This window comes from Pygoscelis adeliae, unplaced genomic scaffold (genome assembly GCF_000699105.1).
Source record: "Pygoscelis adeliae isolate BGI_AS28 unplaced genomic scaffold, ASM69910v1 Scaffold6, whole genome shotgun sequence".
NCBI lineage: Eukaryota > Metazoa > Chordata > Aves > Sphenisciformes > Spheniscidae > Pygoscelis > Pygoscelis adeliae.
In genome coordinates this window covers 1,166,576-1,181,956 of record NW_008825075.1, presented here as the reverse complement: position 1 = coordinate 1,181,956, position 15,381 = coordinate 1,166,576, and the positions used below count along the sequence as shown (strand labels likewise).

The 15,381-nt window shown below is 35.3% G+C and overlaps 1 protein-coding gene across 1 annotated transcript in view; it reads left to right on the top strand.

Annotated features, from left to right (window-relative positions):
* Positions 1-15,381, top strand: part of CDH10 (cadherin 10, type 2 (T2-cadherin)) — a 110,734-nt gene that overhangs the window by 32,905 nt on the left and 62,448 nt on the right. Inside the window, exon 2 of the mRNA XM_009326678.1 lies at positions 8,390-8,767. Within this exon, the coding sequence (XP_009324953.1) occupies positions 8,537-8,767 (231 nt within the window). The 5' untranslated portion in view covers positions 8,390-8,536. The remainder of the gene's footprint in view (positions 1-8,389; positions 8,768-15,381) is intronic.

Below are 15,381 nucleotides of genomic sequence, written 5' to 3'. Positions count from 1 at the left end.
GCTGTAAGCACAGGCACTAACATAAGTTTGAGGAGCCACTGTGTAGACATCAATGAACACTTTATTAAATTACACAGTTTTCTAAGCAGGCATGGTCTCTCAATGTCCCAGTTCTTTATGCTTTAGTGAACTGCCTCTGCTCTCTGAAGCTCTAAGGTTTCAGCCTAAGCTGAAGATATAAACTCCTCATGAGATTATAGTGAGTTTTTAGATATTTAGCACGCCTCTGTGCTTATTCTATTTCTTTAATAAGGCTTAGACTTTGCTGGCAAGTGAAAGCATTGGATAGCGAAGACTAGGAGATTTAAAATTCCACCTGCCCTGAAGGAAAAAAATGTCTTTTTCGTAACCATTCAGCATTATTCATTACAATTCACCCTGTTCAGGAAAACCCTTCAGTACAAGGAGAAAGAATATTAGGTCCCCAGGTCTAGACATTCAATGATCTCTCAGTTTTGGCTCTTGGCAAGATCCAGACAGAATTTTCTGATCTTTTCATTTCCAGAAAAGTCATGGTCTGTCAAAGATGGACTGAAATGAATAAGAAAAATAAAATGGGGTGTTAACAAATTCTCTTTAGTATATGTTCTTTTGTCTAAATTGCAATGTTATAGTGATGCAAATAGATTCACTTTCTCTGATAAATCACTATTTTCCTCCTGCTCCATAATTTTTCAGAGAAGAAAACAACATTCTGGAACTTGTTTTCTGTTTCCCATCAGAATGGGTCATTGTCCTCCTCTCCACCATCACTCTCTTCTCCCCATCCCCTAGCATGCATGCTAAATATCAGAACAGTCTGTTGGTTTGGGTTTTTTTTTTTTTAAATTGTGAGAGGAGGAGAAGGGAGGAAGGGAGGAAGGACAAATACTAAAAGTTATAACTGTTTGGGGTTGTTTGTTTGTTTGTTTGTTTGTTTTTTATAGATGAAGTAGAGGACTACCTTCTTTATAAAAGAAAGAAGTCTGCTAATAATGGAATGTGGGTGTTTTAGAAGGCAGCATGGCCATAGGCTAAACACAAAGGGGATAATTAGTTAGGAAGGAGTACATGGTGTGAATTCAGGGTGGAGTAGGAAAGAGCTAAATTCACTCTCTGCGAGAATATAGCTGACAATTGATGGGATAAATGCAACTCCAAAATCTTATGGAGGGAGACTCAGAGGACTGGCACAGACCTTATCTAAATGGGAGGGAACTGTGTAGCTCAGACTGTATCATTTGATGTGGAAGAGCATGCTATGCTGGCTGGCAAGCAAGAGAATTTAAGTTGCTTTCAACCCACAACAGTAAATCTACAGCTGCTTTTGAGATGAAATCAGGTAAATGGAAAAGGATGGGGTTGAGCTGGAATGAATAATACATATTAATATATAGCAGAATAGGGTGGCCACTGGTAATAGTGGCACTAGAGGTGGGAAGACATAATGAGGAGAAATAATGACGTGGAAAAAAAAGGGATAGAGTTCTACAGGACAGAGCTTGAAAAGATTTTGAGAAATCATCTGGTCACATAGCTGCAGGCAGCCCATTTCTGAAAGCAGTTTGCTCAGACTGTTTTTCCAAACCTTCAGTCACATCTCATTTCAGCTGCCGACTACCCCTGCAAATACATAGGAAGTTTTTCTTAATGCTTAACCTAAATCATCATTGTTGTGATTGAAATCAATTTCTCATACTATCTGTGGTGTGCATTGAGAATAATTTCTTATTTTCTGTTTCTGAAAACTACATTCTTATCACCTTCTTCATCTTTTTTTCTTCCTGTAGACTAAGCAAATAGGTGTAGTTTTTCTTTCCTCAAAAATAACACTTTTTTACTAAACATTTTGTTGCTGGCCTGAATTCTGCTTACTTATATGTTGGTACTGTGATGTTCAAACCTGGACACAGCATTTGAAATGAGACTGAGTGGAGAGGAAGGATTATTTCATTCTTCTTAAGAATAATATTCCTGTTCACGTATCTTCTTTTTAAAAAAAAAAAAAAGAAAAGGGTAAAGATGAGTGAGAAAATATCCACCATATTGAGATTGTTCAGAACTACTTTATTCCTATTCCTCAATTATTTTCTCCAGAACTGTACCTGGGTAGTTTCTTCCTGTGTTGTGCAACCTATTAAGATCTTTCCACTTCTTTTTTTAAAATCATATCCTGCACATGACAATAATTTCTTTTTTTTTTTTTAATACTTTGAATTTTAATTTTGGGGTTTTTTTGTGGTTTTTTTTTGTTTTTTGTGTTTTTTTTATTCTGGTTTTTTTTTTTTTAATGTGCTGCATAAATTTAACAAATTAACTCTAATTGTTCATCCAAATTATGCAGAAAAATACTGGGTAGCTACCAAGACCTGTGGAAGTTAACTCAGTATGTATAATCAGATAAGAAAGAGGCATCTAGAAGGGAGAACAGGATGTAGCAAGGAATTAAATGCTATGGGGACCTTCCAGGGTACAGAAATGGTAAAGATTTAAATAACTTTTGCATGTCCACAAGTCACCTACCACTTTGTCACTGCTGCATGCACAACTTCTCTCCCAAAATCTTAGGGACAAAAGTAAGTTTAAATGTCTAAGTAGAGAACTACCATAATAGTCCACTACTCTCAATGTCTTGCTGTGAGAAAAAGTGAGTTCACCATATATAGAGAGATAAGAATTATTGTTAGGTATCCAAGTAATCTAATTAATACAGAAAAGCCTCATTAATAAACAGTCAAAGTTGTTATGCAGGATAACTTACTAATATCTTCTGCCTTTTCTCTGGCATTCTGCTCACCCTTTCAATGTCCTGCTGCATCTTAAGACTGAGGGTTTCAGTCTTCCTTAAGAAGGAAGGGCTGTGGTGAGGCATCTGGAGATCTTTACAGGGAGGAGGATAATGTTCTCTGCAGCAGGGGAATTGGGAGGAGTGAGGTGTCAATGCTTTCTTCCTCCTCAGTTTAATGTCAATTTGAGGTTATTTTATCTATTTTTTGGATATCACATTTACTGAAGTACCAGTGAAAGGCAGACTGAATCTTTAACCTTCCACTTTGAAATCAGTATAGTACATGTTAACTTATTTTTTTAATAACAATTAGGATTTGTACTATATAAATATGCTTAACAATAAGACATAAGGTATGGTTCTATGTAATCTCTCTGTTGCCTAAAATATTACTTAGCTTTTGTAGCAAAAGTTATAATGCTCAGTATTTCCTTATCCTTTGTTTCCTCTGCTTGTTTTTCAGTCTTTCCCCCCATGAACTATGAAAATAATATGAAAAACTCTCATTTGAGTGAAGTAGTTTTGATGATTGGGAAATATGATTATTATTACTAATTAAAATACATAATTCCTGAAATGTTAGTTGCTTTTTTTAGTTTAGCATCAAACTATGCATACTCAATTAAAATTCCTAGGTGGATCAAGGGTTGCAGGACTTCATAAACAGGTTTGAGTTCTAAAGTTCAAAGGTATAGCTGACTACTTTGTAAATTCATGTTATAATTTCATAACTCAAAGTGTGATCACTGTGGTGTGTAAATGTTCCATTGGAGGTTATGAAATAAGCAGCTTACTGACAATTTACCAATTATCTCCTTATTTCAGAACTAGGAAATTAAATTATAAACAGCTTTAGGCAACTTCATTGGGATATAATAGATAAAGCAAGGAACATAAATCTATAATACAAGGAAAGATGAGATTAGAGTCTATTAAGAATTGATCATTTGAAGGCGCTCATTTGTTTGCTTCAAGTACTCTTAAAAACCTTTACAAAAATGTCTTCTTTTTCCCTTAAGGGGTAATTTACACCTGTACGTTACACTTACAGAGGGAAATACTTTGTTGTGTTTTGAAAAAGTCTCTTGCAAAGGTGTTTAAAGTACTTGCTTCATCATACTGTGCTCTAGAGCATTAGAACATTCTTCTTGTATTTGATAAAGAGATGGCAAATAAGTTAAAACAACTAAATTAGCTGAGCTGGAGGTTCTTCTGAGGCTCATTGGAAATGCAGCTTTTTCTGCACTTAGCTGCCTTCCTACTTCCATTTTTACTAGCTTGTTAAATAGTTCCTATTATTCCAAAACCTAACCAGAGTTTTGAATTTCATTTATGGCATCATAAGCCAGGAGTCAGAGATCTAATGAAATAAGGAGGCACCTTACCAAGTTAACTACTTCAAGGAGGAAACCAAAATGGTAGTAATTGTGTCTCATGGCTGTTGTCTGTATCCACTTTGAAAGAGGCTCTGCAGCCTGTGGTGGTAGCTCTATACAGGTGGCTGGAGGGAGACCAAAGATTTGGAGAAATGGGACAGAAAATAAGAAAAGTTTCTCACTGTGGCTGCATATAAGAATAGCTCTATTGATGTCACCTCTGCAGAGCAAGAAGAAAACAAGAACAAAATATGCTCCAGTGTCTTCCATTGTAATAAAATTAAAGATCATTCTCCTCATAAAATTCCAATGTAGTTTAACTTAATTTGTCATGAAGCATCTTTGATTCTAAAAATGTCTTTCTTTTGTACAAACATAGCAAAAAAGGACTGAAAGACAAGATTAGAGATGTGAATAGATAATGGCTCCCAACGGAAACAGAAATGGTGAAAACAGAAATGGCATTGCATAAATATCTTTCTTTAAACAAGCTTTTTAAAATGTTACACAATTAAAATTCAGTTCAAGTTTGACCAAGGTTAAATATGGAACAAAAATTGTAAATGGTAGCTACCCCAAGTAAAATTTTTTGCTGTCAAATTCACTCTTCACAGGAGAGAGAGAAGTTACTAAAATTTCTTGATTTAAAAAAAAAAAAATAGACAAGCTTTTGATCCATATTACCATTTTTACTTCAAATTTAATTCTGTTGACTTCCAAAAGCCCATACAGTAATGCAGAAAGACAGACAAAAGAGGAAATCCTTTACTAAAGAAATAATATCCCAGTTGTAAAAGGTCAACCTCTTGGAGCAACCGGTGAATGGAAGTCTAATTGAGAAGATGTGCATCAGTTAAAGGTATTCATGGCCCACCTTATGTGTCCATTAAATCTCATGAATTTCAAATGGTATGAAGTATGTTTTAGTGTTATTAGGGGGGTTGCATGACTGAGTAAGCAAAATATAGTATTTTCTAAATTTTGCAAAAATTACATTTGAAATCACATGAATACAGTAAAAGTTGTATTAAAACATTTTCTTCTAAGTTCTGAGAGATAGAGAAGTAATTAACCTGTGGAAAGTGGGAACTGCCTAGTTGTTTCAAAACTGTTAGCTGAAAGCTAATGGTGAAATGATTAATAGCTTCAGTGATGATTGACCCATCTCCTCCATACTAGAGATTGTTCCAAGAAAACTCATTAAAAATAATTCCAAAACAAAAACCTGTATAAACAAGAGCAGAGTAAGACACAATGTTCCTCTGTAGTAAGTTTAATGTAATTTAGAAGGATATTACACAGAAATATGGAACCTTGCATGTATTTGATAGTTTTTAGAAAGCTTTGGGTTTGTTTTTTTTTTTTATTATTTTGTTTCTTTGTTTCTTTTCTGTTGTGGGAAAAAGTTGAAAGTGATATTCTGGAAGAAGAGGTAGAGAGAGATTTGAGGAGAAAAACTGGTGAAATAGTTTCATTTAAAACTATTTAAAGCTATGTCAACTATTTCAGTTCTTTAAAAAAAACCACTTACTTGAAGCCAGCAAAACTATTACAATTCTGCTGAGTTCTCAGACCCTCTTCTAAGATAAGATTTTACCAAAATTTAGACATTTTTCCAATTAGTTTTCCAGGGAATTAAAAAACCAGATGATAAATTTATCTTCCTCCATTGACTGTTCCAGCTCTGGCAGGGTACAGAACCCAAATATGCAATGTATTACAGAACTGGGACTTCTGCCTATTTTCTGTAGTTACATATTAAAAGGTTTCCTTCATCTAGTTCTCTTCAAACATTTCCTTTATTCCAGTGCTTTTTATTTAATTGTTATTAGTTCAGCCTGGGTTTTTTTTGTTTGCTAGCTTATTTTTAAAGGTAAATGTTATTGCTTTAGTGTAGATTACTACCCAACTCATTACATTTAAAACATGAAGCTGAACTCCAACAGGAGTCTCAAAAGAGGGAAAAGACCTTGCTGGTACGTACATCCATTAAGCAGCCTCGCTTGCCAAGTCCATGTGCATTAGCTACTTTTGTAACTTTAACAAATTTCATCTGAGCTTTCATTCTGCTGACCTAATTTAACAAGAAGGAAATTCAATAACAACCCCTAATATTGAAGCTTTATTTCCCAAGAGGAATTTAACAACACTTCTACATCAAATAATGACGTGTGAATAATGGAATATATATACTGATGGCAAAAAGAAAGCAAAAAAGAACACAAAAAAACCACACCAAAAAAAAAAATCTCCTTTTCAAAAAAACCTAATAGCTTCCCAATTTTTAGGGAAACTAATAATATCTTGAAGAGCTAATTTCAAGTTTGAAATTCCTATAGTCTTTGAGAAGAAACATTTCTAAGTACCTGAGAATAAATCATACTCCTGCTTTCTCACTCGGTATACCTTTGTTTCAAAAGAACATATATATGAGTTGTGATAAATAATTTTCAAGGTGGAGGACCACATCTCCAGGTTGTAAATGCTGATATAATTCAGCATATATTATTAGTGGTTTATATTAGAACAGACTGTTTGGGTAATATTCAAAGTTCACAAATCAAGTAAATGTCAAAGTTTTAGGAGAAAGGAAGAAGGGTTAAATGAAACAATACATAACCTGGTGTTTATTTAGACAAATGGAAATGAACACCTGTGAGTTACTGTGAACAGTCTGGGGGCTAAAGTCCTTGGAAGCAGTGGCTTTGAGAAGTTCTTTAGTCTTCCAAATGTTGGAGGAGAGGGGAAAACGTTCTCCTGAGATAATTTAACTCTGAAGACTAAAGCTGGTTCCTGAACTGAATCTGTTCAATCTGTTCAGTTATTAACACACACGCACATGCATGCACAGACACAGAGTCTTTTAACTGTAAGAAAACACTACATTTCATAGGCTTTCCACTCTAAACCCCTAACATTTTATTGCAAACTCCTTTAATCATCACAGGCTTACTGGAAATTTCTTAAATAGCACATCAATAGCAAACTGAATCTCAGAAAGAATTTCTGAAAGTTTTACATAGCTCTACTTTGAAAAATAAAAAATATTTAAGATGATAGTGAGCTGTAGTATAATGTTATTGAAATCAGAGGACACACAGGATTGCTGTGTGCAATGTTATCTATCAAAATCAGAAAAGAGGAGAAAAAAAACCCAAGCTTTTTCCTACTTGAATTTTGTGCCACATATGGAAGAATATACAAGAAACTGTAACCACCGTCCATGCATTTTGTTTTCTGTGGGCATGCTAAAAAAAACCAAAACAAACCACGCTGATTAAAATTTGCAGAATCTATACCCTATTATGAAGACAAATCATAGTTTTTCATGATTTCGTGAAGGAAAACATTACCAAATGATCTCACTAGCAAAAAGTGTTAGTCTTTAGATGCTGGGATGGAAGTGAAGAGAACCTGGCTAAATTTGTCTTGCTGAAATAACACCTCATGGTTCTGTTAGAAGAAGGAAAAACTAAAAGAAAACAAAGCAAAACAAAAAAGAAGTGGAGACAAAACAAAGATGAGTTAGGAGAGTTTTGCCTTCTCTCTGCAATATCACTTCCCATGATAAGATTAATTTCAGTACTTTTCAAAATTAAAGTTATTCAGGATAATTGCAAAACAGGCCCTCATTTTTTAAATAATTCCTACATTTTAAGGTTAAGTTTGCATGACTCCATGTTGCAAGATCATCTCAAGAACTTTTTCTATTTAAAAGTTTCCTTCTTGTCATGTCATATTTCTTCTGATGCATATGATGTTCTCTTTTACCATTTAAAACACTCTGGAGAACTGGTGTTTTACAATTTCCACATTTCTAAAACTACTTTGTGTTGGTTTTTCAGTCCTCTTGATAGTAAGATTAATAAAACACTGGAATTCTTGTAAATCAAATCGGGTGGAAAACATTTGAAGCAAAGGCAGCAGTATTTAATGTGTAAGTTTCAGCAATATTAACCCCCCAGTCTATATAAAGAACACTCTCGGAAGTTTCTAAAATGAAGGATTTTAATGGGGAAATAGTTGATCATCTCAGGGCACTCTTACTTTTTCTTAGGAAGTGTTTTGACAGTAGCTACCTGACATGTTCACAATGTTCTCCTTACCTGGATGACCTTTATATTCCTAACCAGGTTACTTTCTATGTCATAATGTTTTGCATCTGCAGGGTACAGTGGCAGGGATGTTGGACGCTAGGGAGTGAATGCATTTCAACTTGCACTGTCTCTTCTCTGTTTACTTTCAGGATTTGAATACTATGTACAGTTCAGAGATGAGTTGCTGGAAACTGCTTGGCTGCATCAGCAACTAGAAACATAAAAAGCAAGTCAAGAAAAACAAAACTGCAGACTCCATCACTGACCAGCTTGAAGAGCATCAGCAGTGGAGAACTATGACAATACAGCAAGTCCTATTACTTCTGCTGCTCTGGATGTGGCTGCCACATCCCTGCCACACAGAAATGCTGTTCAAAAGGACTCCTGATCTCAGACCCAAAAGATCTGGGGGACGTGCATCAGGGAATGATGGAAAAGCAATTCACCGCCAGAAGCGAGGCTGGATGTGGAACCAGTTTTTCCTTTTAGAGGAATACACAGGATCTGATTATCAGTATGTAGGCAAGGTAGGTTTCTCATTAAGATTTCTGTATAATTGTCAAGTTTACTTATCTTTCTACAGAGCCATAGTTTCTGTGTTTTTTTCTAATGCATAAGAAGCAGATTTCCAGGCAATATATATAGTTTGTCCTGCTAGAATCACTAAATTAATATTGCTAGTTATTCAGAAATATTTGAATGAAACAAATGAAGTTATCTTTGACAAATTTGTTTGCTTTAGCACATCGTTCCTACCAGCAGCCCACTCAGTATCTCTTCTGTATCAAAACATAATATTTTATAATTCATTATAAAATTATTTTTCAACTCTTTCTCTTTGAATATTTTATGTTTCATACAAGATAACACATTATTTTTCTGTTCTTATGTTGGAAGAATGCAACCTATTTTGAAGAAAAAATATTCTTCCTCTTCAACTCTCCCTGAATTTCAATAAACTGCAGCAAGTAAAAGTCATTGACAACCACGTGATAGAAATGAGGTGGTTAGGAAGTGAACTACAGTAGAAGTTGGCAGAACTGCACGTATGACTGTAGCATACTAGATGCATACATAAAGGACACTGGAAGTGTCCTTTAAATTATTTTCAGTTGACACTTATGTTTTGCCATGTGATTTATTGAAAAATACGTAACGTATAATGCCACAATAATATTTAAACAGGTACAAGGAATTAATTCAAAATGGTAATTTGCTTGAAAGTAGAAGTTAGTGTCAGCAGTAATGGGTACCAGTTAACACTAATGGCTGGTGATAAACACAGAAATTTCATTTTCTATAATCCAGATTTTCATTTTTACATGGATTTGAACTTGTAAAATACTGCAGAGAAATACTGACTTGTTGAAAATCACAGAATCACAGAATAGCTGAGGTTGTAAGGCCCCTCTGGAGATCATCTAGCCCAACTTCCCTGCTCAAAGCAAGGTCAGCTAGAGCTTGCTCAGGACTATGCCCAGTCAGATTTTAAATATCTCCAAAGGTGGAGACTCCACAATCTCTCTGAGCAACCTGATCAAGTGTTTGACCACCCACTCAGTAAAAAGTTTGTTCCTATATTTAAAGGGAATTTCCTGCGTTTCAGTTTGTGCCTATTGCCTTTTGTCCTGTCACTGGGCACCACTGAAAATAGGCTGGGTCTGTCTCCCTCACTCCTTCCCATCAGGTATTTACATACATTAATAAGGTTCCTGCTAAGCCTTCTCTTCTCCAGGTTGAACAGTCTCAGCTCTCTCAGCCTCTCCTCATATGAAAAATGCTCCAGTTCCTTAATCATCTTAGTGGCCTTTTGCTGGACCCTCTACAGTAGCTCCATATCTCTCTTCTACTGGGGAGCCCAGAACTGGACACAGCACTTCAGATGTTTCTCACCAGGGCAGAGCAGAGAGGAAGGATCATCTCTCTTGATCTCCTGGTGATGTTTCTCCTAATGGAGCCCAGGGTGCTGTTGACCTTCTTTGCTGCAAGAGCACATTGCTGGCTCATGGTCAGCTTGCTGTCCAGGAGGACCCCAAGCTCTCTGCAAAACTGCTTTCCCGCCAGTTGTTCCCCAGCCTGTAATCTCATCCCTGTGCATGGGATTATTATATTATAAAACATTTCTTGAAAGGATTAAGAATGTTGGGGAGTTTGAGAAAGGAAATAAAGAAAAAAAGAAATAAAATTTACAAAATTTAATTACTAAGTAAAAATTTGAGTGCAATCTTATGAATGAGTAAACTGCCTTTTTGTTTCCCCCTTTTACTTGTTGCTTTGAGTCTGTAACTTTAGCACTAGTATTTGAATGATACAGCCATTTCCAAAGCATGTTGAGAGCCTTGTAAATAGTCCCTATATTTATTTCATACACTTATCAAGTGTAAAATCATGTCTCCCAAGTGTTCCAAAATATCTAGGCCAGTTCCTCAGTCCAGGCCAGACTGATAGTTTATGAAAATTGACCTTGCCCACAAAATAAGAAATGTCACTGTATCAAAGCACTATGATATTGTATTTGGAAGTGTATTGCTCCCAGAAGTCCTAGGAAATAAATAGCTTTGCAGGACACCCTGAATTTCAAATTATTTAGGCTCCTTCAGAAACCTAATGATTACTTTTTTATTGCATTATTTTTAAATATTTATGATCCCAAATCATAAAGTGTGCATGGTGTCACTTAACAATTTTCTTCCAGTCATGATGAGTGAAAGAAGACTCTTTAGAGGGAAAAGGGTTAACATTTTTATAGGCTAACTCATCTGCATTAGAAAAAGAGAGAGAGATGTTGATAAACAGAACTACTTTGGCTGAGACAAAATAAGCATTTGCAAATGGGAAGTGGTAAGTAAAGATAAGTAAAATGGCAAATAAAGAGTACAGAACTGAGAAGAATCTTGATGAGCAGATAAGACTGCACTTTCACCTTTTTTGCTCTGGTTAGAGCAAAAAAGTCACTAATTTGAGCAAGCAAATTTAAAATTAACCTGAATATATAAAGTTGCCCTATAGTAATTTTCTGACAAGTTTGGGAAAAGTGTAGAAAACATGCAAAATGAAGAGTATCATAGTATTGTATCTGCATGGGGAGAGTTCTACGCAAAAGAAGCAAAAGGAAACAGATTATATGTGGAGTGAAAAAATGATTATTACTCTAATTAATGTTTTAACTGTCTGATAGTCTAAATTATCAAATTATTAGAGAAAAAAAATTATTAAACACGTAGTACATAAACTTTATAGTGGCTATCTATTTTCCCTGGTGTTGTACTCACCTTTCCAAAGGCTATCTGGGTTGTATAGTCAAAACATTCCTGGATGTTTCCATTTATCTGATTTTATCCAAAGCCTAAATGATTTGTATAAGTGAGTGACATAAAATGCCACCTTCCTGTTAATTTCTCTGTAACATGTTTGGAGATGGTGTTTGGAAATTATGTGAGATAGTAAGAGCACAAGTTAGAAGTCAATGATTTGCGGTCAATGACTAGGAGAGAATGACTGTCACGGAGAGGTTTCAGTCCAAAATAGGTACCAAGTCTGATTTTTGAAATTGACAATAATAATTAGATGACAAATATGCCAATGAAACAATCAGCAGAAATTCCAAAACTGAGGCTACTAGAGTCATCTGGATTTGTGACTTACATCTGCTTGATTTCTGAGGTCATGATTGATTTTTTTGTTTGTTTGTTTCTCATCCTGCATCTATATATCTGTCAAGGGAGCTTGAAAACTGTTGAATATCACATTACTCTTGAAACCAGTGTCTACAATTCACAATGCAATTTATGCATTCATTTATTCACTGTTTAAATCGGCTTAAGAAGGTTCTACTAGAATAATATGATGGAAATGAGATTCAATGAATGAAAGGGATATATAATCCAGGAACAGCTGGATTGTTCCTTGTTTAAGTCAACCATGTTTGTGCAATGGTGGCAAAGTACATACTGACTGATTATGGACATTCACTGGTTGCTTCAGGTCAGTATTTATTATTATTATAAGAAAGGAGGATTGTCATCCTTTTTAGAAAACCTCATATCAAAAAAGACATTTTATTCATATTTGGGATTAGAGGTATGGTTAATACTTCCTTTATGTCTTTTTCTGTGCAGAAAGTCTATGTATGCCCTATTACTCTTTGTTAACATACTGAAAGCTGATTCATAATTTTTATTTCTTTTTGTTAGTATATAGTTTCAAGGTCCATTTATTATTTTTCAAATAAAGTGGTGCAATTACAAAGTATTACACATTTTCAGACTTGTTCTGAAAAACTCCTATTTATTTTGAGTATATCCAGAAAAAGCTTTTTTCTTTTAAATCTAAAAATTATACTCTAATAGCTGTCACCTAAAGGAAGCACTACTGTGTACCAACAGTGTCTTAATTCATAGCCATTCAAAAATAAATTTACAAATAAATTCTTCATCCACATTGTAGTTTATTTTCCTTCCTTATTATTTCACAAGATCTTGCCATTTTTTTCATTCTTGCAGATATTTTTCCCACTTGGCTTTCTGAGATAGATAGTGACCTTTTCCCGCAATTTTCATCACAGTAGTTTTATTGCATAATGAATTTTTCAGTACTTTGAGAGACTGAAGTTCTTAGTTACACTGCAGGTTCTTTTAGTATCTCAAAATATAATTTATCATATATTTGCACATAAATTTGTATATAATTTTGCATGTGCCATATTAGAACTGTAACCAGAAAGGATTATCCTTGCACTATTCATAATTGCATGCTTCTAAGTGCACCCATTATCTTTGACGGTGTAAAAAGCAGAACATGTCAACCTCACTTAGTTTCTTTCAGTTCAAGAACTCAAACACAGTCAGGATTCTGAGGAAAGGACTTGGAGCATTAGCAATGTATGCATACATGACACAGTTTCAAGAACAGTTACTGGTTCGTACCCTATCTTTTCCTTTCAGTAACTATCTGTGTCTACTGACACTATGGATGATATACCACAGAACGGGTGCCTGAAGGAGGTTCCCACATCCTTAACTTGATAAAGCCTTAAAGATAGCTATCCCAAAAGAGACATTGCTTTTAGACACCTCAGCAAGAGTGTAGTGTGTAACAAAAATGTGAATGGAGCCCAGGACAGCTTGCCACCCAGTCATAAAGATGTAAAGTAGGGAAACCTCAGATGTTGCTTGTACTCTAGCTAAATTTGTATGTATTGGAATTAAATACACTTTAAGTTTTAAGTTAGTATTGCTAGCATTCCTTCATATTGCTTAGTAGTGTTAGTATTCCTAGTATTGCTTAGTATTGCTTCATATAGTCCATAATCCAATGAGAAATATTTTACATAGAATTTCACATCAGAGGTAAAAAGATATATTTTTCTGGAAGTCCATGTTCTGTCAACATAAAAGGATAAATATTAACTAACATCAGATGTGCATAGAGTTGTCACTGTTGGAGAAATAGTCAGTTTTAAGGAAAGATTAAACAAAATAATTTCTTGAAAGAAATGAAAGCCAGACACCATCCTGGACAGGAATTTTGAATGGACTTTTCTTTCTGATGCAGCAGCTACCAAGAGTACTGGTTTTGGAGTAATACAAAAGAACATGTTGTCTTGATTTCAAAGGGTTCGCCATCAAGTAGGGAAAAAAAAAAAAGATCCCAATGAAGTGTTGCTGTTGTAGTGGTAAGATGAAGACTTACCAAACCCTTTTAAAAACTTCTGTATTTTGATTCCTGGAGAGTGTTTCTACCATAGCTCGCTCTTTTGTAAAGAGCTTTGGTACAATGAGAGACTAAAGAGTAGGATTTTTAATTGAAAGTGTTCATATGCAGGCATAATATTTGGTGTGAAGGTCTGATTGAGCATAAAATACCTACCCTTTCAGGTGAAGGGAATCATCTCTGTGGCACTGAAGTTCTGTAGAGGTTGAATTTTCAGCTAGAGCAGATTCTTATGACAGGGATCAATGGAATGGAAAGGGAGGAAAGGTATTCTGCAAACTGAATAAATGAATTGTGCTCTGCTGTGTCTAGGACTCAGCTGCCAAGGTGAAAGAGGACAGCTTGTCCTTTAACAGTTTCCACTTGGGATTTTTTTGGTGTAACTCTACTGGATGCAAAAAGCAAGTTGTTCACAGCTGTGTATCTTCAAAAATCTTATCTCATTGAAGATACTGCAGTGTGGTGGAATCGACACATGAGGGACAACAAAATTTAGAAGATTTCTTTCTAAGTAAGACTTAACACAGGCTGTGAAAAGGGTTATTTAAGGCACCAATTTATGGTAAGGATATGAAAGCTTGCTTTTGGGGGTACATGTGTGGACATCTAGATATTTCAGCACAGCTCATGAGTGTCAGAGTGAAATATGTTTCAATTTCTTTTCTCTTTGAAGGACTGGTTCTTTTCTACCTCTTCTTGTAGTCCAGAACAAAGGAACTATGATGGCTTCTCAACACACATGGTACAACCATTGTTTTTCTGTAACATCAGAGGCATCAAAAGCTTCCTGTAAGATTGTCCTGGAGGCTGATTGATTCTCAGTGAGTGCTGAGATGAAATTCTTTCTCAAACTCTGTTGGGATCCAGCTTAGTAGGGAGTTTATGATGTTAACTGGTTAGATTCATCATTTACTCCAAATTGAAGTGTGCAGAGGGTTTATATTTTCTGTTTGCAAAAGGACTGTTCCTTTGAAAACCTCAGTGTATGTTGGAGTCTCTGACTTCTTGCTTCATTAAACAGCAGCAGAAGATGAATTATATGTTAGTTACTGTACTGCATGTATCCCTACAAGACATTGGGTTTTGCTGGATGACACAGGACAGAATTAACAGACAGTTGTTAAGGAATGCAAAGGCTTTCTAATATACACCAGTCTTTTATGGAAGACTGAAGAAGTCACAGTTGAAGAAGGAGAGGAGAAGGAGAGGAGAAGGAGAGGAGAGGAGAAGGAGAGGAGAGGAGAGGAGAGGAAAAAGCGAGAGAGGGAGGGAGGGAGGATATAAGCAAGGGTAGCAAAATAAAACAAAAAAAAACTAAAAAGATTAAAAAGTAGGCTAACGGTGCCATTCAAACTCTAGCTTAGCAGAGAAGATCTGGTTTAACAGAACTGAAAGGCAGTGTGTCCTATATTTTTATTACTGTATGAGT